At 38.4% G+C, this 25,743-nt stretch overlaps 1 protein-coding gene across 2 annotated transcripts in view; it reads right to left on the bottom strand.

Annotated features, from left to right (window-relative positions):
- Positions 1-747: 747 nt before the first annotated feature.
- Positions 748-25,743, bottom strand: part of ASB7 (ankyrin repeat and SOCS box containing 7) — a 30,482-nt gene continuing 5,486 nt past the window's right edge. The window contains exons 3-7 of one of the 2 annotated variants that reach the window (XR_010029660.1): positions 24,814-24,912; positions 21,412-21,672; positions 13,638-14,243; positions 11,216-11,382; positions 4,418-4,516 (exon numbers count right to left, since the gene is read on the bottom strand). Coding sequence is in view for 1 of the 2 variants with exons in the window: in XM_063169931.1 (XP_063026001.1) it covers positions 4,377-4,516; positions 13,638-14,243; positions 21,412-21,622 (957 nt within the window). In the remaining variant the exon portion in view is untranslated. Of the gene's footprint in view, positions 4,517-11,215; positions 11,383-13,637; positions 14,244-21,411; positions 21,673-24,813; positions 24,913-25,743 lie in introns of both variants that reach the window. The other variant, XM_063169931.1, reaches the window with a different exon arrangement.

The following is a 25,743-nucleotide window of genomic DNA, read 5'->3' as shown; positions in this document are numbered from 1 at the left end:
GAAACAGCATTTTTTCCCCCCTACTACCCTTTAGCAGTAATGTCTTGAAATCTAGTCTCCTTCCTCTCCAAATTTTTAGAGTCCAAAACCTTACTGCAACTTTTGGTTGTACGTTTTTCTCATGACTGAACACAAACGTTTCAGTTTCTATTTGTGTGTCAGGAATATTCATATCCACCCCCCTTTTTTATCAGTAGTAAATAGAGCCTAAAATGCAGCCTCTGTTTGGTCATTTTTGTACCTTGGTCAGTGCATGAGCTTGAGGAGAAAAGGTGAACCTGTCAGAAAAGCCTGAAGTGGCAGCGCTGGTATCTGAGCAGGGAAAACCCAACCACTCACACTTGAGGAGCAGTTTGTTCCCCCTTCCAAGGCCCAGCTCTAGGGTGAGTTTTGTTTTACTGGGAGGGCGGGCAGGCCCTGGCACAGGTATCCAGAGAAGCTGTGGCTGCCCCTGGATCCCTGGAAGTGTCCAAGGCCAGGCTGGACAGGGCTTGGAGCACCTGGGACAGGGGAAGGTGTCCCTGACCATGGCAGGGGTGGGACTGGATGAGCTTTAAGGTCCCTTCCATCCCAAAATATTCTATGAGGGTTTTGTCCATATTTACTGGTAAAAAAAATCACATTACAACTCATGAGACATCTGAACTCCCATTTGTGGGGGCATTTTGAGTCCCAAATGCATTACAGAAGCATGTACCCCAGAGAAGGGAACAGGAGCAGAAGAGACAGACAAACATGAAGAGAAAATGTGTAAAGTGGTATTATGTTATTAAAACATTACATTAGAAATAAACAGAACATAAACCAAAAATAGGTTTTAACCAGGTTTAACTTTTTTCTTTTTCTTTTTTTTTTCCTTTTTTTTTTTTTAAATTCAAATTGACCCAAAGCAAAAACTTACATTGCAAAGGAAGAACAAAATACATGATGGTATTGGTAACACAGCATTGCATGGAAGCTGCACTTGTGGACAGGTTTTTTCCTCCAAACCAGCCCATCCTTGTAAAGATGCCATATCTTTTCTTTTGCCTCTGGGTATTTATCTGAAGAGTTTGTCCAGATGTGTTCTCCTATGATTGCCAACCAGAGCCAGAAAAACGAATTTTCCACGCTATCCCAAGGAAGCCAGAGTTATTCCAAGCATGAGTGATAGTGAATTTAAAAAAAAAAAAAAAAAAAAAAAAAAGAGAAGAAAGAAAACAAACCCAAAACAAAACAAACCCACTCAACCCACTCGAGCTTTTCAAACTAACAAGTATTGTCTATAATGTAAATAGTTTAGAAATATGGTAATTAAATAATCTAAAAAACACTCTTACTCTGCTGTACATTTATAAACATAAATATTTACAAAAACTTTCTGCTTTGTTTTAAAGGATGAGGTTTGCAGTTTGTTAATGATCAGAGTCTTTTACTCATATTGATTCTTTGGTGTGTTTGCCAATTTTTTAAGGTTTATTAAAAGTGTTCAACCGTGAATTTTAAGGTAACGGAACGAGGCTACATCACAAGTCTCTATTATGCACTTCTCCTTCCACATTCTAGTCCAAATGAAAAACAAAAGTCAGTTTGTTCTTCAAAGTATTTGTGCACAATATTGAAAAAAATAAAAAAAAAAAGACCAAATTCCCCCTTATTGAAATTTGGGTAGGATTATCAATGAATAATCCCACTTTATCTGCACTTGAGCACATGGATAACCAGAGATAGTCACAGGACTATCAGTAGGTTCAGACCCACATGTGCTGTGGTGCTTTGCAAGAATTAAGGTGAGAAACCAGCTACAAGAGATGGCTTAGCATTGCAAAAAAGGGTGAGGGCTTCCCTCCACCCTGGGGAGAGGAGAGGATGAAAATTAATTTAAAAGAAAGGCTTTTTACTGGCCTGAAACATATGTGTGTTCCCTTTTAGATGTCAGTTACTTAAAAGAAATAACCAAAAAACAAACCTCAAACAATAAATAATGGAATTACACATTTCTTCATTAAATAGCATTCTTGTTACCAACAAAGTCTTTCATAATTTTCTTCAGTCACAGCAACAGACAGAACAAATAATTTGCCTTAATATAGATTGCAACTAAAATATACTCTAGATTACCTTAGAAAATATTACTGTAAAAATCCATTGGGGAAGGACATTGGTTTAGACCAACTTACAAGTGTAGTGAACAATACTAAGTCTGTTCTGTTTGTTGTTTTTTTAAAGAAAACAGTTTTAAACTCCTGATTTCATGTCAGAAAACGGAAGATTTGAGTTAAAACCTGCCAGTTTGCCCTGTCTCAGCACTGGAGAGCTCAAAGATTGGAATGGCTGATCTTCCCTCCACAGAGGCCAAGAGGTTTGAGCCATGCACTCCAGCTCACAGCTCTTCCCTGCTCCACAGATACAACCAGGAGGAAGCACCACAAGCTCTACAAGCCAGTGCAGGGTGTTAGGCTGGACTTGCTCACTCACACAGCAGAGATGTGAACTCCTGGTCACTGCTCCAGCAGCTGGGCTTGAACCAGTACAAGCTGGAGATAAAAAGGTTCGACAGCCCATTGCCAACCCTGGGAGCCATGAATCTCCAAAATCCCTCATTGTCTGCAGACCTGATGCAATGCCAGCCACAATAGGGACAGCTAATCCTCCTTCCTTGCCATGGTTCCATGCATCCATTAGCAGTGATAAGGTTCATTCTCAGGGAGCTGCAGTCCAGGGTTATCAAATATTAAAAGGAACTAGCAGAGTTAAATAATATGAGTTTACCTGCCTTACCTTGCTTTTCCTATTTTTAACATTAAGTATTTTGAAAGTGACAGTGTGAAACTAAAAGCCATCATCATTCCTTTCATCTCCCACTTCGGTTGGTGCAATTGCTACAAAAGCACTCCTACTATCAGAGGGGCTCTTCTGGAGCCAGACAGATGCCAAAATAAAAGCAGAGAACACTGGCAAGAACCTTATGCTGAGTCTGTAATGCCTTGAAAATAAAGAGGGAAACAACTGCACATTTTGGCCCAATCTTTTGATCAAGAAATTAATTTTTTCCTACGATCAGAAACAAAACTCTGCAACAGATCTTTTAATACCTGGTTTGAAAGACACATTCAGTAGCCAGATTTCAGCACTCCTCTCAGTTTCTGCTTTCAGATTAATTGCAAAATTTGAACTCTCAATGTCAGTGGGGCTTGTCTTCTTAGTTAATAACTTATGTGCACTTCCCACTCTCTAACCTGAAACAAACTGAATTTCAGAGCAGTCAAAACAATCCCCACCCCCAACACTGCTTTTAAAACCAAAAGGTTTGGCCAATTTACCCTTTTTTTTTTTTTGGACACAATTTGGCTGAGAACCCGTAGATAAAATCTCAACTGAAAGTGAAATAAAGCAGGTTATACATTCATGAAATTCAGGGAGTAATAATGAACAGGAACTGCTGCATCATTTCTGTAATGTCATACCAACACTACAGTGAGGCAGCTGCTCCTGCTCTCACAAATAATGCACTGAGCCTAAATGAGGAATAGTGGGGGAATCACACATCAAGGGAAAATACATCAGAGAGATTATTGCACAGGAGGCACTGCATGAGCAACAGAATACATTGGCTTCAAAAAAATCTAAATTTGTTTCCCCTTAAGTTAATGTAAAAAATACAGAGGCCATGCCTCTCTGTAGTGTACTGTCACTGGTAAAAACAGACTTACAAACAGCCCATTCAACAGGGAATGTTGGGAAAGAGGGCCTGAATTCTCTGGGCATCCCAACTGCAGTAATTAGGAAAAGAAAAATGCCAAAAAACCAAAAAACAAGCCAATGTATAGACCCATATACCCTCAAATTGAGCAGGGTAACTGCATTTTTTTCCTCAATTTCCAAATTATATTCATACAGTACCCAAGGACATGTCAATTATCCCCTCTTCCCTCTGTCCTGCAAAAACACACACATGGCAGAGACAGAGGTCCCAACAAACAGGGTTCTGGAGGTCTATCTGTATCCTTTTGCAGGACTGGTGCCTTGATTTCCAGACTTTTATGTTCTTGCATCATTGCTCAGCATGCCAACTCAAACCAAGCACTTCCCTCGAGGGGCTGCCTTCCATCTCCACAGCAAGTCTGCACACATAATGTGAAAACAAACAGAAAACCAACAGCAATTTTTAAAATGCAATATTGTATAGAAAGCTTGGACCTTGTAAACTTGGACCAAGAAACCAAAAATTAAGACCTTCTAGCATGTGGTATAAAAAACCCAAGGAAGTGTATACCTGCCTTCTGACTTCACAGAAAAATCAGAATTTGCATAGGATATACTTTGTGCAAGGCAACAAGCCTCTTCAGTATCTGGAATAGAACTAAACTTGCTCACAGTTCCTCTCTTCATGGATATCAGATATCATCAAATTTGTGTTTTAAGTAGTCTTTCATGACCTTGGCAATGGGTAGTTCATCAAGCAGTTTGAGGTTTTGAAGGCCTATACACTGTCGGATTTTAATTCGGCATAGATCTTGCAAGTTTCTGGGCTGTCCTGAAAAGACAAAAGGAACACATAAAAGTAAAATGATCACATTTTAAATGTATTTTAAGACATCATTTACTCTGCAAAATGACAGGGGCTTGCTGTTTCCTAAGAGGGAGAGGGAAAATTACAAGAGAAGCACAAGTTAATACCTTTTTAATGAACTCAATGAAATCAAGGGATGAATCCTAAAAACATTTTTATGTGCACATAATTGTACTGATGCCAGTGTAAAGTGATTTCACCCATGTGAGGATTCCCACCAGGTGGCAACATATGCTTATGCATTATAGAACAGCAGAACTCCTCCATTTAACTTTTTGTGGATTTTTTTTTCTATCCTTGGGGGGAAAACCCCTCAGTCTTGCTTTTCTTTCAAACAATGAGATAGAAACTTCTAAGTTCAGCTGTAACAGGACTAGGAGGTATCCTTAGAGAGTGAGGATTTATAAAAGTTATTTCAGGATAGCTGTGGCAGAGTTAAAGATTGGGGTTTTCTTTGCCTTCTCATGAAAAGATAAAGCCTTCAGGCTTTAGATGCAGCCAAATCCTCATCCAACAGAAAGAGATGAAAATGTGAATTAACCACTGTCCACAGAGGAAAAGCTTTACTGATGTCACACTGTCCTAGGCTGTCCTTTCTCCCAAATTCGCCCTAAACCAGGACAAATACAAACTTCAGCATTCCTGTCCAGAATTTTCCAAATTAATCAATTCTCTTTCAAGCTCATTCTTACCAGAAAACTACTCAAAATCAAACACCTTGAGAAAAGTTGAGGTTTGGTCCCTCTATCCAAAATAATCTCAAAAAATTTAATCAAGTCTTGTATCTGAATGCACCCAGCAATGGATCCCAAGGAAGAAAGAAAGAGAAAAAGAGCAGAACAGACATTGAGAAATCCTGCCCCAATAAACCCTTCTACCTTTCAGCACTGCTGCCTTTGGGCCTTCCTAGCCCAGAGATTGCACACAGATCTATGTCTTTAATAGCTGTGAATAGCTTGCCCTTTGTAAATCTGTCTAGTGTTTTTTGAACCCATTCATACTTTCAGTATCCAAAACATCCTGTGGCAACAAATTTCACAATATAATTAGGCGTTGGCTGGAAAACTGCAAAGTAATTTTATTTATTTTAGATCTGCTTCCTGATGGCTTTGTTGCATGCCTGCCATTCTTTGAGTTACAAGGAAAATAATGAATAATTGTTCCCACGCCAGTCATGGTTTTACATACCTTTATATAAACCTCCATCCTCCACTCCTGCTTGGTACCTCTTCCCAAAGCTGAAAACTGCAGCTAACACCCCCACCATGGGAACCACTCCAAACCTCTGAACAATATGCCTGCCTTTGTGCTTTTTCCTCATTCTGCTACAGCTTCTTTGGAGTTATTCCAGTAACACATCAAAGCTGTGCTAATCAATATTTTGATCATCAACTTAACTGTGTAAGCCTCTTTTTCTTAATTTTTTTTCCCTTCAAGCCAAGACTTGGTTATGGGACCTGATGAATGTAAAATTCAAAGTACTCAGCACCTTGAACAATGTAGGTGCTTCTGTTGGTATCTATAGAAATGGGCTGACAGACAGGTAGGGATTTTTAGACACTGGGATTTATCTTAAGCACTAAAATTATCCAGGGCAAGCCAGCAGAAGTAATGCATGAAAATAGTCTCAGTCTGCTTTTAAAGAAATTAGGTTTGAAATTTAAAAAACGTGAAAATTTTGAGTTTCCTTTATGTAAGTTGAAAATACTTTTATTATACTTATCACCACCTAAATGTCAATTTATTTTTAGTTAAATCCTTCATCCATTACTTAGAACACAGACCAATGGTTACTTTATCCACCAGTGGTTTCTTCTTGGCAAATTTTTTTCCACCTGAGGGAAAGAATTTAGGCAACTCAGACAACAGCAGAATGCTCAAACTTCAGGGAAAGGAAAGTTATTTTGGTAAGAAACCAAGCAATCTTAATGGTGATAAAGAAATAGTTCTGACGCTTTAAAACAGGGTTCAGAAAGCAAAAGTTCACTGCAAACAGCAGCATTAGAAATGATAAAGGACTAGAGGACTTTGTGTATTTTCTGTAGCAGAGTACACAATAAATCAGCTATGAGACACTGATTTCTGGTTTCAGAAATAAATGCCTTTTAATTAACATCCTACGTGGGTTTTGAGAACATAAAAGAACAGACAACTTAAAATACCCAGAAGAAATTGGTCATCAGTTAATTCAAAAAGACCTGATTATCAAATGTATGACATTTTCCCCTGATAAGCCTAAAAAATATTTCCTGGGAATGTGTTAACAATGGACATTTCCAGTGTTAAGCACCAGTTGCTACATCTAGTGGCTGCTGGTGTCTTAGGTCACGCCTTGCAAATTCCAGGGTTATTAATGCATTTGTGATTTATTAGAAACGGTGTCTGGAACACTTACTCATTCTTGGTTGCATCTGAATGAAAAAGAAAAAAAAAATAAAGGATTACAGCCCGATGTCAGTGAACCTTAGTTTGGCAAATGAAAAATGTTATTAGTAACTTGGCAAAGTAAGACAAGTTAAATGATGAATTAAGTTCTCTTTAAAAACGATTAGGAAGTTGCAACTTTGGTTATATCCTGCAGCACAAGTTTGGGAAGTTATTTAGGCAAATAAGCTGGAAAGGAAGAGAATTAAAAGAGAAAGAAACAAAAATCCCCACAAACATGAAAGCTACGATTGGCCTAATTACCACTATCATGCAAAACAGGCACATAAAACTACTGATCACCTTAAAAACATCCAGCACATCCCTGAAGGGCCACCTTGCTGCTGTTATTCTGGATTTGCTCATGTGTTCACCAAATCATTGCATGCTGCAATTTATTTTGCAAGCTTTAAAGCAGTAATTAATTAAATTAGAAGTATTAATTGCAGGAGAAAGAAACACAGTTCATCTTTTCCCTTTTAGAGCTTGTACTCTGTGCTGGAAGGGAAAGCAGAAATCCCCAAACCTGACAGAAAAGCTTCTTCCAAACAGAAAAATGTAAGGCATGACCTTAAAACATCAAAAGGAATTGTTTTTTGGTTTTTTTTCCTAATCTAGACGCAGCAGACTTCAGTACGTATAAAATTTAAGCCTTTTCCTAAATCAGTTCTTCAGCTGCTAACAAAGTTTCTGAGCTTTCTCCCACTTCAATAAAATTCTTTTACTCGAATAATGAAATGGGCCTTTTAAATTATTATTAAAATATCAGCTTTTGCTGGTAAAGCAAAGGGAAAAAAACATGTTTTAACAGCAACAAATTATAACAATTAATCTAAACTTCCATTCAAAACTCAATTCCTTTCCTTTTGCAGTTTCAAGATTTTTCTGGTATGGTATCTGAGAGTTTGCTGTTGTATCCCACAGGCAGACAAAATTTCCATTTAGGATTTTCTACCTGGCCAAAGAATTGTGTCACTGTAAAAACTGCTCTGCATTTATACCTGTGCCTTCCCTCTGCAGACAGTGCTCCCCAAGAAATAAAACACTAACTCACCCAGTAAGTCTATATTTAAGGACTATCAAGGCATATTTGTGATGCCTCTGACAACTCTCTTTTTTGAGGACTTTAATCCAGTACTACAAAGCTGGAAAAAGAGGAATCCCTACCCATTTCCTCCACTGCAGATGGAGAGCAAAAAAATTCATGTAAAAATACAATGCAACAATCATGAATTGACCTTTGTGTTACCCAAGAGAAAACTCGGGAATAACTGAAATTAATACATTGTAGGCTGCAAGAAGATCCTCTCTGATGTATTGTTCTAACTACTAAAAGAAAAATACTTTTAAAGCAAACAATCAGTGCCATTGGTTTCAAGTGGATAGGCTGATTCTGAAGAAATTAAAAAATGAAAAATAACATCAGTGACATACTTCAGAAGCCGCCCACAGTTTTCTCTACAATATTAATGCATCTCTCTAAAAAACCTTAGAGTGGTATTTCTCAAACTGAGCCTCTGCCCCTCCTGGGAATTCTGAAAGGCTGAAAACAGTAGCGAGTAACCATTTGGTAATTTCTTTTTAGCTACAAAGGGAACTTAAAAATAAAAATCTTCTGAAACATTTTACAAAATAGGTTGAAACCAGGCTGATGTATGCTGGCAACAGCTCAGCTCCTCTAGAATATCAGGAAAAGTATTTATTTCTGCAGCAAGCCCTTACACCCATCCCTTATTTCACAACGGTGAGGGAATGCAGCTACTGGCAGCAATTGAACTGAGTTCTGAATTTGTTGGCTTTTTTGAAGGGGGGAAATGAAAAAGATAATTTAAGTTATCAACTGGAAACTCACACCCAGAAAACACACCGGGGAGGATGCAGAAAAATGGGATCACAGGGAAAGGCTGGGATCACCTAGGGAGTGACAGAGGCTGAGCCAAGGGGAACTCGGCTGCTCAGTGCAGTAGGTGTAAAGTTAAGGAAATGCACTGCTTGTACTCTGTATAAAACAACTGCAGAAGAACTGGAGATTATTGCAATAATTGCCAGCATTCAAAACACCAGAAAAAGCTAACATCAAAAATCTATAGGTCTAAAATATTAATATCAGACAGGCAGGGATGAGTGTAGAACTCAGAGTGTGCATTGAGAGCGTGAACAAATTCCTCCAGCTCCACAGGACATGGAGAGCTTTTTAACTGGGTATCATACAAGCTATTTTAAAAGTTCTAATTTAATTTTGTGTTCAGTACATCTCTGCTAGAATGTCTGAGCCTGACATATGTTTTCATTGGTCTCTGAAAAATAATTCCCCACAATGAGTTTTAGATGTCTATTAAATTTCAGTCTATCTGGCACAGAAATTCTGTACTATTTTGGACTGAAAAATCCTATATGAAAAAGCAAATATCAGTAAGGCTCAATGTTATACTTAACAGGTGTATTTGGCAATGACATTAAGATTTGAATATCCTTGCAAAGGTATATTTTTTTTAAAAATTGTGATATCTCTGTAAATTCAGTCCCACTGAAATTGCTATGGAAATGCAGCTAAGAATTTCAACACCATAATGTTTATCTATTTTTAGGAGACAGTAAGTAAAGTGCTCTGAAAATCAAGACAGGCTTAAGATGCATTGTTTTGCTAGTTGAAAATTATTTTTGCAGAGTAGAGCATAGGTGTACAAATGGCTGTACCTTAAGTGCCACATACAGAAATAGCCTTCAGTATTTTTTTATGAAGGCCTCTTAAAAAATTCCTCCAAAGTAAATAACTTATATGCCTACACAATATGATTCAACTACTTAATATAGTCAACTGTAGAGCAGAAAATTAAAAAATAATCCCCTTATCCCAGTTCCCTGTGTAACTGGATGACAAAGCAGACCTCAATCATCACTGCAAGATTTCCAGCAGCACCCAAGGAAACAAGTAAAAGCTGAGATTCCAGTAAAGATCTGCTGTTATTACAAACACAAAAACACCATTTCCTTTGCAATTATCCATTAAATAAAATAAGTAGAAATCTACTTAATTCACTATGACACGTCTGTATTTATAAAAGTTAAAACTATGCAGAGAGAAAGTTTTAAAAATCTTCTTCCAATTAAAAAATAAAATTCTAGTGAAAAGTTATCTTGATTTAGCCAAGGGATAGAGACAAAGGATGTACAGGATTAAGGATTTCCTTAACAGAACTTCTGTCTCAGTTATTCTGTATATTTACAGCGCTGTATAAATTTAAGCACAAAATTACACTCTCCAGCCAAAGCCAAAGAACTGCCCTTTGAAAAATCAGAAAAGGAATGCAGCTGAAACATTTGCAGTTAAATTCACTGGGTGATCTTTAGATGCTGCTCCAGAACTGAACTGGGTTCTTTGGTACCTGTTTCCACACCAGCCACATCACACTGCTCTGGCCAGACCATTTCCTGAGCTCTGCCTCGACACAGACCAGCAGCTCCTCACAGCCTCTCCTGCTCCTGAGCTGAACACAAATTCAATTAAAGGGGGGCTATGGGGAGGGGGAAGTTTCCAGGCTTTTGTAAAATTCCCTTATTTAAAGATCCTAATTGAAATTCCTAATATCTTGAGGTTTATTTAAGCCCTTACATATTTTTCTAACACTTGCATTTTTTCTACCTCCCACATTCATTTTCTAAGTTCTAATATTCTCAAATCCCATTCAATTTCAAAATAAATAATTTCATCCAGGACTGTGATTGCACACTAATTTTATAAATATGCACACTACCAATAATAGTCTCAATGTATCTCTGTCTCTCTATATACTTAAATTTCTCTACTTTGATTTGCATTAGTGCATTCCAGGCTTATCACATTAACACTCCTGAAGAGGCAGGTTCAGACCATGTGAAAATGGAAACATTTACACTGCTCTAAACCAACTCTTTATCAAATGATCTTAGGTGGCTGCCAATAAATGCTTTTTGGAATAGGAAAGTGTAATACAGATAAGGAGAAGGAAGGTGATTACTAAAATCATTGAGCAGTTTTCATCCTCATTTTTTTTTTCTGAGGGAGACTTTGCTTATTTTTGTATTGTAAAAAAGAGAGAGGAGAAAAAGAAAAACACACAAGTCTGAACACCAAGTCAACAGCAGACTCATGGTCAAAAACTCTGTTGTTCCTAACTTCCAGCTTTGTGCTTAAATACTGAAACACAACTATAGAATAACTTCCTCTTGGAATTATTCTAGGAGCAAAGGAATCTCTACCTGTAACCAGGAAGAATATCAGACCTTCAGGGTCAACCCCCAAAATCCAATATCTTCTTGTAGACTCTCAGGGCCAATACTGAGTATTTCTGAGAGCTTGATTTCTTGCCTGTTATTCCCAACCGGGGACCTGGGCTAAAGGCTGCCATTATTACCGATTACAATACCTACCAAAACAAAAAGAAATTCACAAATGATGTTTTCTGAGAAACTGAAACTGTACAAATACGTTTTCCAAATATAAAAAAACCAGCTACTCACAGCTTACATGTAGACTACTAAATAGTATCCCATTTATATGCAGCATGCAACTGCTTTCACTTGAAGACACAGATCAGTTTGATAACTTTGGTATTTAATATCTATTAATCTTTAGCCTTAAAAATGTTAATCTACTGTAAAAATATAAACTATTTCCTGTTTTACTAGCAAATATACTCTTCAAAACTTCAGATGCAGATATAGAACTTACAGCTATAGATTTCTATATAAATCACTTAGTATAAGATTCAAATAAACTGAAATTCCCATTAAGCCCCACAAACAAGGCACTGCTGCCAACCTCAGAAGAGTTTCAGGAAGAATTCCAATAGAAAAACTGTCAAAAAAGTTTGTAAATTTTTTTTATCTAGAAAATACATATTGCAGTAGACTCATAAACAAGATTCTTTCCCAAAGTACTAAAATATGAGATCTCAACAATTCCCTGTACAATCAGACTTAACTGGGAGCTCCACTACCAAAATGCCAGCTTGCTCTTTATCCATCTCATCTCTTATACAGCATCTTATTAAAGTAATTATTCATGAAAAGCAGGGAAGACAGTGTTTGGATATTTACAAAAAGGGCAGCAGAGTTTGTTTACAGTGGTTTGTAAACATATATTGATAATTATTTTGCTCAGAAGCAGAGAGCTGTTTTTGTCAGCACTGCTTTCCCAGTTCTCCCTCCAACAGCACAGAACTGGGACAGCTCCAACACAAATTAAAGCCACTTTTTTTGTAGCAGAATTTACTTCTCACTTAACATTAAACCCTTAAGGTATGGAATCTGCAAGCTGAAAGTTACAGTACCTGTTTCCTTTGGTCTTTAGACACTGAGGAAACACGGGAGCAGCCTAAGCTTTCATGCTTACTGATACATCCTGAGACTGAAACACTGCAAGTCTGGATATTATATCATCTCCTAAAATCCCTGACACTGCAACTATATAGTGAGAGGCTTCCAAAAAGGAAACCAGAAAGAAATGTGTTTAAATGAGAAGAGGCAGGCAAATTAAACCAAAATTGCTTAATTGCTTGTATATCTTATTACCAACTTCCACCTTTCCTGAAATTCCCTTTCAATTTCAGATATGAACAAAAACAACACCACAAATCATTATAGGAAAAAAAAAGGAAATTCCAAATGCTTATTTGTGTCAGCTACTGACAACAGATCTCAGCTGATTCACTTCCAGCCCACACCGACTTTCAGTTTCTTTACAGAATATATAGGTTATCTAATTCTCATTAAAAAATTACCACATTCAAAAAATAAAAGGAGCTGTAGGGGACAAAAAAAGGACATCTGAAACACCAGATCTTCTGTAGTGCAGAGATCATTCTAGATGGATGATAATTTGCCAGGCCATCTTAACATATTTGCATTGGCAAACGCTGCCAAATGCTTATCAGCAATTCCTATATGCTTTAGGAAATATTATGACTATGAAACATTAGTACAGCATTCCATGCTGAGAGAGGAAAACTTTCAGTAGATCTAGTGCACCAAAAACTGGGAATCAAAAGCGATCCGGAAATTCGGAGCCCAATACTTTTTCTAAATATCAGAAGTCACGATGAATTAAAATCTCTCGTATTTCAAAGACATCAACAAAATCAAATCAAAGCTACACAGCACATGAAATCCCTTCAAGTTGCAGGAATGAACTGTGGCATTTTTTTGTCTGGTTTAAGGGAGGGAAGGAGGGAATGTGGGAGAACACAAAGCAGCCAAAGCTCTCTTCTGCCCTAGTTGTAGCGCAGATGAAAAAGCCATCAACTGCCGAGGATTTGTGTGGCAATAAAAAAGCAAAACAAAAGACACTAAAAAACCCCTAAACAAACAACAAAACCTAACTCAAAAGTCTTACGTGCTAAGGCCAGAAATAAAACAAGATTTTACAGTTCACTCTTTCAAAATGAATGCTTCCCATAGATATTTAAACAAAACTAATTTAAATGAAGTACACTTAACATTAGCTCCTTTGACAAGTAAGAGTTTCCCAGTATCACAATCCCTTCACCTTCCCAGAAATTTTCTACTGCATTTAAATAGCATAAAGGGGCAGAGAGGAAGCTTTTTTTTTCCTGGGGACTAAATTCAAAGAAGGCTTTTAGAGGACATTGTGTCCTGTGATTAACTTCTCTTACATACATACTTGTCACTTCTTGTAAGAAATCCAGACAGGGTCGGCTACTTCCAGAAATACTTATTGAAACAGCCAGTGGGGTCTGTCCTTCATAGTTCCTTGTGTTAGTGTCTGCTCCGTAATTATACAACATTTGTGCACAAAGCACATCATCTCTAAGAGCAGACAAGTGCAAAGGTGTCTGTCCATCTTCCAAGCGCCCCAAGTTTGTATCGGCCCCTCTCTGGAGGAACATTCGGCAGTACGAGTGATTGCTTTTGATCACAGCGTATCGCAACAGGAAACCGTTCTGAATGTCGATGTTGGCATTGTGGTCCAGGAGGATTTTCACACAGCTTGACCTCTCCCGGATAATGGCCAGCTGGAGTGGTGTAGTACCTTTATCACTGAGCGGATCAACCTCAGCCTTGAACTCCAGCAGGAGCCTGACAAAGGAGTCCCTGCCGTAGTGAGCAGCGACGTGCAGGGGAGTCCAGCCGTCGTTGCTCTTGGCGTTAATAATGTCACTCCTGTAGTCGGATTCCAGCATCAGGCGCGCGATCCTCGCCCGGCCGTGCATGGCTGCGTAATGCAGGGCAGTGAAGCCTCCAATTAAGTCCTTGACTGTGGGATCAGCTGAAGGTAAAATAAAATTTAAAAATAATTAGAAGGCGTTATGGTAATCCAGTGCTGGAGAAAAGAAAATTTAATAAAATAAATTCAAACGGTAATTGCTAGTCTTTCCGGGCATAGCATGACAGGATTTTTTGTACTTCAGACTAATTCTTGCTTTCATGAACATGCTATTTTTAAGACAAAGTTAGAAAAAAGTTTTTTTTGTAACTCGTTCTTAAATACAATTTTTTCTCATACATATGTTTCCATTTGACAAATACTTTTCCACATCTTCCTAGCACTCTCAGGAATTAATTACTAATTACTCAAATTTTTCTGTCCATCCAGTTTTCCCCCAGCTCTACAATATTACATTTCTTTCTCAATGTTCAACTTTTTATTTTCCCTTGTGTTGCTTCTTGGTCTTAAAAAGAAGCATGTGTAGAAACATCTGCTGTCCCAAATTGCGGATGTTTTGTGGTCTGGCAGCATTGTATTGTTTTTAGGGTGTAATGCTGTATTAGGTAAAATGTTTCTCTGTGGTCTGCAGGATTTCCAAAGCATGTAGGATATATGTTATTTTAGATTATCTTGATAAAGTCTCTTTTTATAGAGGATGAAACTGTTTAGAACCTGTTCTGAATTTATAGTTTCACAAGAGTTCAAGAATGTAAAAACCCACTTCTGAAAGGAGTCAGATAAACTGTTAGTGCAGAGTACAGGTAATTACAGATTTATTTCCTCTTCACACAGCACAAACAGTCAGACTGATTTATTAATTTAAAAATTAAAATAATCCAATCAATTTACCTAATTTCCTCAGGACACCCAAACTTGTTATACAAGTGACTAATTAATTACCCAAGGCAAGGTGCCATTTCTCAGCTAGAGAACAAGCCAGGCTTTGAAGTTTCTCCTTCCACCATCCATGGGTGCTGCTGTTGGACACTAAAAGCACAAACTACACTGTGGAAATCTGAACACTTTCCCAATCTCAGTTAGATACCATCTGTACCAGAAGATCTGCTCCAAGTTCAAAACAAAAGATTAATTGCAGGCTACCCTAGACTGAACACACCTGAACACACAAAGGTGCAAACACAAAACAGGAATAAGCTTCCCAACCCACTGTGATCCTATCCAGATAACATCAAGCAGATATTATACCAAAATGAAAAGACTGGAAGGAAGGAGTAGAGAGTACAGCTGCAAAGATGATCCAGCAACTTTAAGGGTATTTCTAAATTGAAAGAGAAGATGGAGAGGAAGCAAACTAACAAAAAAAAAAAAAAAACCCAAAAAAAAAAAGAATTCAGCCTGGCTACACAGAGAAATAAGTTGTGAGAACTGCCTCTAGTGCACAGAACAGGAATAAACATAGAAATAGGGGATATGTTAAGGAAAGTTTAGTTCCTTGCTAATGACAGCTTTCCTAATCTCCCATGAAAAGCAGAAGTCTCAGTGCTCTGAAAAGTCACACTAACCTGAACTAAAGGAATGAATGCAGTACCCAGAGCTCAGCAGGAAAATGCAGCCAGTGACTGAATGGGTGTTCTTAACTTGCACTGTGATCATGTCCAAAATGCAGCAAAGAATCAGCACAACCCACACAAAGATAATATTTCAAAGTGATGCTGCTCCCAAGGTATCTTTATTCACAATAGCTCAGACTACTCTACATTGACTTCTGAGTGGTGATAAATAAAGTGGGTAACAGGCATGAGAACAAGCAGAGGGATGGTACAATCTGAGGGGCAGAACTGGGGACAAAGAGGGACATGATGGAAAGGAGACAGCAGCAGGCAGAGTTGTCTTCCACCAAAAACTATTTTTAAAAGAAATAATGTTTCAGTTGTACCTTTTCTCTCCCACATTGCATAAGGCATTCAAGACATCATTTCTACCCCCAGATGAGGTGCAGGTCATTGCCAAAGCCTGTTTAATCAGTGCCATTTCCAAATTCAAGCAGATATGGCCCAACTATTATATCTGCACCTATATGCACTTTTATACTTGTTGTTGTAATCCAAACCAAACAATTTTCTTGCAACACAAGGATGCCTTTTACCTACAGTTTTAAGTACCTTTCCACACCTTCTTTACTCCCAAAATGTCATTGCTTTGGACCACTAAAGTGAACCCAAAAATTACTAAGTCATGTAAGAGAAGTTTCTTAAGAAGGGTAGGAAAAAAAGCCTCAGAGCTGGGCTACCAAGCAACACAAACAACCAACCTTTCCATAACAAACCCCTTAGAAAAACCTCGTGAAAATATACTGTAATTCCCATTAAGATTATGGATTTCTAGTGAGCCAACAGTCCGCCTCTGGATTAGAGAAACAATTTTAACAGGATCAAAAGGTCTGCTGCTATTCCATCAATGTCCTGCTGCCACCTCCTGGAAAACTCCCGAATTTCACAGGAATTTAGCAGAGGCTGGACCTGCATGAAATTGCAAACCAATTCCATCCACTCAGTCCCTGTCTCAGTAAAAGTGACACCCCAAAGCTGATGCTGCCTAAAGAACTTGTGCTGCTATGGGGCTACTGCCTGATTTTTCTAAAATTTTCAGTATCATGTAAAGCAACTCTCTTTCCCTGGAACATGAGCAAGGTAAAACTGAATTGGGAATGACTCTCAGATAACCTTTTAGAATCTGCAGAGGGGTAAAAACTACCTGGAAGTTTTAGCTAGAAAAGGATCAAACCAGCACTTGCCAGTAGTTCTCTATCTCATCTCCATCCTGACTGTCAAACATTTCTTTCATTCCAAGCTTCCCACTCATATGGGGAGAGCAGATTATAGAAACATGAACAACTGCATTTGGTCATTTCCAATGTTCTTAAATATAAGGCAAAATATAATGGCAGAAACTTTGAAGAGCTTATCAAGGGTACCAATTACTGCAATCAAGCTCACTCCAGACAGAAAATCTGTAGCATTGAATGATACTGAGATTATTTTATTTCATGTGAAAGTTGGGCACATAAACTAGATATTAGTTATTTAAAGTCCACTGTTAATAAAACTCTTTCTAATACTGCAATCTAGAGGATATAAAGATTGATAGATAAAAGACTCATATTTCAGAGTTTCAATTTACAGCTCAGTGGGACAGTTTTCCTTTTTCTTTGACACCTTCCTTAGGTCACTCTATCACAGTAATTTGGAAGCCAAGAAAGCAATGCTTAAGCAATACTTCTGGCTTCATGGAGTACTTCTATTATTTCAAGCTTATTTCCCTCAGCTAGGGCTTAATTCTGACCACAAGGTTTAGAAGCATGGCTACATGCAGCTTCTGTTTTGAATTTGCTAAGATAACATTGATACAGAGATGTCCAGGAAAGCATTACTGTTCAGAGACAGAAACACTTTAGGAGCTTGGGGGGGGTGAGCATTTGGCATTCTCTAGATCCTCCCAGATTCTGCTTGACCTTACTAAAATTTAGATACCTTGAAGCCAAGACTAAAAATAAATTATAGGGCTGCTTGGCTACTTTCTCTTACTATTTCATACCTAGGAGCTTTAGTGAATTATTTCTTCATTTTAATATGAATAACCAGAAAGTGCTCAGTCAAAGGTACCACCAAGGGACAGCTAACTGGACACTTTCAAGATTTTAGCTTGTTGTAACATTAACAGCAGTGGTTGGAAATTAATAAAACATATTTCTTGTCCAGTGTAGGATTGTCTGTCTCTGTATGTCATATTAAAAATTTACAAAGTACACTAAAGGGAAAACAGGCTTGTTTTACTAGATTACTAAAAGCTACACTTTCTGTTTTGGGGTTGCTTTGTGACTCCAGATTGTTTTTATGGGTGGGAAGAGATGGCTTCATAGAATATTCACTTTAATAAAATGAGGCAAATACATTAATAAAGTAAAATTCACTATTTCTCATGAAACTAAGTTTCTCCATGGCTATGATGAACTTTCTGCATTTCACCATTTGCTAAATAATATTTGTTATCTGACTTATCCCCTCTGTATCTAGCTGGTATTTCTGATGGCTTCATCCTTTAGTCTGGACTGCTTTTTCTGCATTTTCCCCATCTACCTGTGTCTCCTTCCTCAGCAGATAATAAAAAGCTTCCTGCTGTTCCACCACCTCCACTCAAACAGCCAATCTGCATGCACAACACTGTCCTCTGGCTCTTTTCTTTGCTGGTGAGCAATGATGGAAGAGAAAAAGCAAAAGCAGGAGGCGGACAGGTCATGACTCCCATAAGAATCTACTTTTTATTTCCAGGTCAGTGACCAGATTCCCTCTCAGCCTTTATTAGCCCAACTCACCCTCCATCCCACTAGCAGGCTATGCTGGGAGTGCTGGGAGCCTTGCAGCATCTCAGATCTGAGGCACGGCACTCTACCCTCAGCAACAGCCCACTGTGCTTTTCCCACTCCTATTTTCCCCATGAAAATATTCCCAGCTCTGCTCAGCTCCATCACCCTCCAGACAGGCACAACCACCACCAGCCACCCCTTCCTTCCCACCTCAGCTCCCTCTTTTCCCCAGAACTCGAAAGGCTCCCTCTCACTGCCAATTTATTACCAATATATAGTTCAATACTCTCTATTTTACAACAGAAAAGGACTTCTTCCTTCACCCCAGTATCTTTTTTTTGTTCCACAGGGATTAAACACCAGCAGCAAAACAATCCACTCCAGAGGGAGAAAAGTAGAGACCACGTGAGCAAAGGTAGACACAAACCTCTGCCTAATGAGGGTGGCATGATTAACTCAGCTTGTGAGAGTCAACTCACTTGCTGCTGCTTAATAACTCATTTGTGACATTATTATGTGATAAATGCTCATTATTTTTGTGCCTCTGTTTTGAGGGTAAACGAGGCAAGGCAGCAGGCAGTGCCAATTTTGGGGAGCGAGGCTCAGCTGCAGGGAAGCTGCTGTGGATGACTAAACCTCACACTATTTGTTACTCAACTTTCTCATCCTAGTGATTCAACTCCAAGCTGCCTCAGGACAAAGGTGTTTCATTACTGGCAGTTTTCATGAGGCATCACATTCAGCTGCTACTTTGTATGGGAAAGAGTAACAACAAAAATAAAAACAAACCGCTGCATCAGCAGCTCTGTATTATAAAAACCTATAAAATAAAAATACATAGGAATACAGAAGGGATTGGGGTTTTTTTATCATCTTTAAACTTACAGATAAAAAGCTAAAAGCAATGCATGTGACTTAAAGCCTTAAACTTTTGAAGGTTTGAGATTATCTGCATAAATTACTTTTAAAAAGTGGAATTTAAAGTTATATACTATATAGAAATAAATTTTTTCCCCTTCCAAGAAGGCCACGAGGGTTTGCCCTTTCTATGTGGTTACAATCTGTAGTAGGTGCATCCACAGAGTCCAGTTGCTCAGGCTGTATCTCACCACTGCTCTTAAGGAACACATCACTGATTGTGCCATCATCACAGCCTGTTAATGCCACTCCACTTCCAGGATGATCCATAAGCTGACAAACCCAGTGACAGACACAAGGGGTCCATATGGCTCAGATACACAAAGCATCAGAGAGATCATTTCAGTTTCCTTGGGACTGAACACCTCATCATTCATTTGGTAAGAACAGCGCTAGAATAGAGGATGCTGTTCTTCAAGAGCACTGATCAGAACGTGGAGAACATCTACTGATTTCCTCTCCAGCACCACTTTAAAAGATTAGGATGATCCCTTTCTAAAGCTTCAGGTGGCCTTGGAAGATGATAAAGCAATGAGAAATTCTGACTGTACCACCTGAGGCATAATAATCATCACCCACATGAGTACCACTTAAATCAACAAAACTCACTCAGCTCTTGAAATAAAGTTTCATCGTGGCTGGATGCAGGAGAGCTGTAAACTCATCTGGATTAGCTGACACTGAAGTCCTTGCACAAAGAGGACTGTTTTCATAAAGTTTAGCAGATTCTGTTAAAGCCTATATTAAATTTAGTCTTTAATGCAATTGGTTAAGTTGCTTTAGAATTCTGAAACAAGCTTCCCAAGGATTTAAATTCAGGGATCTGCCTTCCTCTAATAATACCCCCTAACAGAGAAGAGAACCCTGTAGTGAGTGCATTTCATTTTATAATGAGTCCTTATAATGCCCTATTTTCATAATGCTTATTCATTCCTTAAACAATTCCTAGGCAATGCTGGGAGGAAATATAAACCTAATATGCTGGGAGGAAATATAAACCTAAGCTATGATGTCATTGACAGAGTATGCATCAGAAATAAACAGATATTAAGAACAAAAGAATAAAAAATAAAAATTACAAAAGATAACCAGAAGTTATCTAACCAATTTGTATCTAACCAATGCTGGAAAGCCCTGCAGTGCAAACTGGGACAGAAAGGTGTCAGATGATGTCCTGGGTTGGCTAAATGATGTTTTTATCCCCTGGGTTTGCTATATGATGCTTTTATCCCCAATTGTCTGTTCTGTTTATGCTGAATAATAAGTTTTGCACCTTTAAGACTTGTTCCAGAGAGTGGAGGGGGGGAGGGAAGCATACAGTTTGTTTGCAGACACTGCACTCACTCCTCCACATCACTACTCCTAAACTGTTGTCGTCTGCAGATAGACAGACAGCAAAACAGAACTCTCCTTTATTTTAATTAGTTTGAACTAGCTAAAGCAAAAAAGTTCCCTAAACTATAGATATTTTTCCTTTTTCTTTAAACCTACTCTAAACTAAACAGCCAAAAAACACCAACAACTCACAGCTATAGCCCACCAAGCCAGGCCTGAGCCACAACATTTCCAACGCCAAAAAAAACTAATAAAAGACTAAGTAAGCCAAACTGCAACCCCAAAAAGAGACTTTTCTGAGATGAAAAAAGAGTTTTCATCTCTTTTAAAACAACAAGAAGTTTTATTATTTATATTATTTTTCCTTATTTATTTTTTTCCAATTTTCTCCAGAAAAAAGTTTTTTCCCAAACCGATGAAGAAAAGAACCAATTAAATCTACTGTTCAAAAAAAAAAAAAACCTTTAAAAGTTGTCTCCCAAATTTACCCTAAACCAAAAAAAAAAAAAAAAAGAGATGAGTATAAAGCTTTTTCTCTGTGGGGAACTCCCAAATTTACCCTAAACCAAACAAACTGAGCCTAAAGCAAATTTCCCCTAAACCAAAACAAATCCAGATGAGTATAAAGGTTTTTCTCTGTGGGGAACTCACCTCCATGTTCCAGAAAGACACGGACACATCTCTCCTTGCCCCTTGCTGCAGAGAAGTGGAGCAAGGTCCAGCCGTTGGCGTCGCGGCCGTTGGGGGAATAGCCCTGCTCCAGCATCTTGCGCACGGTGTGGACATCGCCGGCGGCCACGGCAGCCTGGATCTGCAGCTCTTCCTGCAGCTCAGGGTTCCTCCTGCAGTGGTGGTGTAACATCCTAGCTGAGTCTGGCCTTTACAGGAGCCTCATGAGCTCACACGAGTCACCTTCAGTCAATGGGAAGCAGGAATAAATTAGGATTGGGATCAGCAATGGGGGATGTAGGAAAGAAAGCATCGCGTTCCGTTAATCCTAAGACTTCTCTCTGTATGCTGGGAAAAGTGATGTTACACGGAGGATAAACCCCAAATGATCTCACTCTTATTAGCAAAATCATAGTACATGGTGACATCACTGAACAGCAAAAGAAAAGGACACTTGCACATTATAAATAGTAAATGTTTTCTTCAGAAGTGACAGCATCAAACAGCAGCTCACAGTTAAAGCAACCACGCAATGAGCAAAATGACAAATCTCCAGAAGCCACCATTCATTTCACAATCACACTGTGGTTAATATCACTACCTCCAGAGACACTGGTTAAATGGATTATTCAAACTATGGAATGGATGATCCAAACAGTTGCAGGGAACACCACTGCACTGCTACAGTAACTGAACTGTGATACTCTTTCTTTTTCTAGAAATGCACCCCTTGTAAGCTTCAGTGAAAATATCTTACCAATAGAATCCTGTGACCTACTGCATGTGAGTATTAGTAACACTAATGATCAAATTGAAAACTTTAATTATCTTTTTTCCTTTTTCACCCTTTTTTTTTTTTTTAATTAGAGTTTACTGTTTGTATTCTGGCTTGAGCACTTCTTAATTAGTACACACAGGCTGCAAAAAACTTCTACGTTCCAAAAATCAAATACGAGGATAACATTTTATGAGATCTGAAAATATATTTAAGTGCATTTACTACAGTCCTGTCAAACACCATGAGAACATATATCAGAATAATTCCATTTATAATTACCTTGATACAGTACATGAGAGCTGGGCCAAAAGGGTATCTAAAATAGCCACTATAAAAGAGCCTAGAAAGAAGCACCTTGGGAAAGAGAGAAATACTGTGTACTCCATGCTCTGTTTGGAAAGTACCACCTGCAGTTCTACTTGGGGGCAAGAAAATGAACAGGTGTTTAGGGATTGTTCCCCAGCACACAAAGTTAAGTGATTGCATTTTCACATACATTGTGCATTATATCCCATAGTCCTAAAATAGAAAGGAGTATTAGAAGAAAGAGTAAAAGCAGGGTATGAGAAAGGCAATGCTGAGCAACAGGAGCCTCAGAAAATACTCAAACGTGGATGGATATCAACACAGACCTAGAAGATTAAAAACAGAAATGTATTTAAACTCCTGCAAAGTTAATCAACATTAAAATACAAAGAAAAGTTCTAATGATGAAAATTAACTTCAAGCAAAACTTAAAATTTACAGGAATTTTTTGGTTTATTAGGATGTCAACACACATCATCACCTAAACCTTCTTTTAGGTATCAAAAAGACTTCCAGATCCTCATGATCCACAGGTCATTCAAAAGAAATTGCAATCACCTCCCCACATCCCACTGGACACTTGTTTTCCTGTGATGCAGGTATGCCCACAGACAAGAGAAAAGTGAAAGCATCAATCACTGCCAACTTTGCAGACAAAGGCACAGTGTGTGTTTGCTCTTCTACAACCTCCTCATGCCTATGGTAGGGAAGTTATTTATCTGCTTTTTGGAGAGATATAAACTTATAATTAACAGGTGCTCCAGTGACCCCACTTACCCTGCGAATATGGAAATTACACACAGCAAATGCCTGTCTTTGACATTTATAAATGCTTCAGCTTACCATGTATGGCAACAATCACTACTTCAGCATAGGGTTATTAAAGAAGACTTTTTAGCTCCATATGTTATACATGGCTTAGAAACTGGCTTTGTTTTGTTTTAGAGTGTGAACTTCATTATCTGAGACTGGGAGGAAAGGGGATTTACAAAGCAGCAACTGCCAACTCAGTAGGTCAGCTTTTGCAGCATATTCCAAAAATCAAACTTGGTTAATCTGATGACAATGGAAGTATTTCTATTGACTCTAATAAGCCTTTGCTAAGCTCTTTTCTAAACTCCAATTAGCACTTCAGAACATGCTCACCTATAAGACAGGGAGCTTGACTTCACTCTGCATCACACCACTAACAGCACTGGTAATGAAATTCCAGCTGCAAGAGCAAGATCTTCTTTGGATTTGCAGATGAAAACTGACAGTAGAATCTAACTGATGATGATGAGTCATGCAAAACCCTTAAAAAATTCTAATTCAGACCATGTCTCTTCTAGCCCTAGTTTCTGAATACCTACAAAAACAAGATATGAAAACTTTATTTTCAAACTGAGAATACCTGATCAAAACTTAATGTAAACAAACTTCATGATGCCATTTTTACAGTCCTTTCTTGTAAAGGACCAATACTTGCAAGCCCTCAAGTGATCCTGAAGGTTAAGGTCAGGCTAGTTGCTCAAAATGCTACAGAAAGAGATGGGATGACTGAAGAGATGAAATGAGATTTCTCATTTGAAGGGCCAGCAGTATTCCTTCCCCCTGCAACTCTCTGTGAAGACAGTTGGTTGAGGAAAAGCAGAGCTCTCTCTCTCACACTTCTCAGCTGGTGGGTATATTTGTAATGCAGCATTATAAAAAATTGGCATTGGCTCCATATGTTGCATGTGACTAGCAGAGCTTATTCAAATGAGCTGGTACTAAAGTACATAAGTACTAAAACATACAAAGCAGAAGACAAAGTCAGGCAGCTCCTTTTATCACTTACACAGTTTCTGTAAATATCCACTCTTCCATCTCACCCCTATGGCAAGCAATGAAATTCAAATGACAAGAATACTTAACCATAACATTAAAGGTTTCAGGATAGTTTTAGGTACACACCAGCTTTGAAAACATTTTTACTTCTGCTCCATAGATCATTTAAAACTCCTGTTTGCAAAGCCCCATTTAAGACATCAATCTTTGGAGAAGAGAAGGAGGACTACTGGAAGTAGTCCTTTGGCATTTAATATTTAATGTTTTGCAACTGTAATCAATCTCATTCAAGACTCAGCATGCATTTGGGTTGTTACATATTGGCTTTCTGCATGCAAGTAAAAAAACAAAAGGAAGCACAGGGGGGAAAAATATACCTATATATTCTTGGTTATAATGATTTTATAGTGCCATGAAAATGGAGGACAGCAACAGTTACTTAATTGATTTTGCAAGTACAACAGGATAAACTCAATGTGGCCCTGAATTACCTTATAAGAGGTTGTTACTCTTTGATGGATGTCCCACTCTTCATTGTCTTCACTGTTCATAATCTTCTGTGCCCATGTGTGTCAAACAACCTGCTAGCCCTTCAAAAAAATGGTATTTCTTGTTAGTTGTAAAGAATAAAAGCCAGAGGTTTACTTACTTTTACTTTGCTTGTGTGTGAGAATGCTACATTTTCATGCAGCTATGTCAGGAAACACCCAAAGTGTGTCTCCTATCATTATCAAAGAATCCTCCAGAGGCTGGGGAGGACAGAGTTTGCTTCTGCCACATGAGGAAAAGGCTACAGGGAATATTTTATGGAAGACAAGAGAAATGAGGGATGTGCTTCCTCTCTGGAGTATACCTTGAAGAAATGGTCTACACCCTTCTCTAATAATTATGTGTATCTGCCCCTCCTGTATGGAACAAGAATGGATACAAAGGTTACAGTAGGTATTTCTGCCTCACTGCTCAACACCTCCCTGTGGGAGTCAGATGCCAGGAAAAACATTCAGGATCCATTTAGTTCTTCCCAAACTACTTTTGCGGGTTTTTTATTTGTTTGTGGGGTTTTTATTGTTGTTTTTGTACAGGGTTTGGTTTTTGGTTTTTTAAATCTCCATCCCATCTGTGTTTCCCTAAGTAAAGAATAAAACCTGAGCACACAGACCATTGAGCTGTGTCCTTCAGGTGGATTTGCAGAGCCACCAGGCTGTCTCCTGTCCCTCATGTGACAGCTCAAGCTGATACATGCTGTGTTTCACAAGCAGGTAAAGCCATCTCCACAGTACAAGAAAACCACCAGCTCAAAAATCTTCACCTTTTCTTCATATAGAACAACCAGCCTTTTAGAATCAAGGTTTACCAAAATCCAGTTACAACCCCTGTGCAGATTCCTCCTTCAGAGGAGCCCCTCCTTATCCCCCCCGTCA

The sequence above is a fragment of the Melospiza melodia genome, chromosome 15, assembly GCF_035770615.1.
Source record: "Melospiza melodia melodia isolate bMelMel2 chromosome 15, bMelMel2.pri, whole genome shotgun sequence".
In the NCBI taxonomy this organism is placed as follows: domain Eukaryota; kingdom Metazoa; phylum Chordata; class Aves; order Passeriformes; family Passerellidae; genus Melospiza; species Melospiza melodia.
The sequence above is the reverse complement of the archived record's forward strand: the minus strand, read 5'-3'. Positions and strand labels throughout refer to the sequence as shown.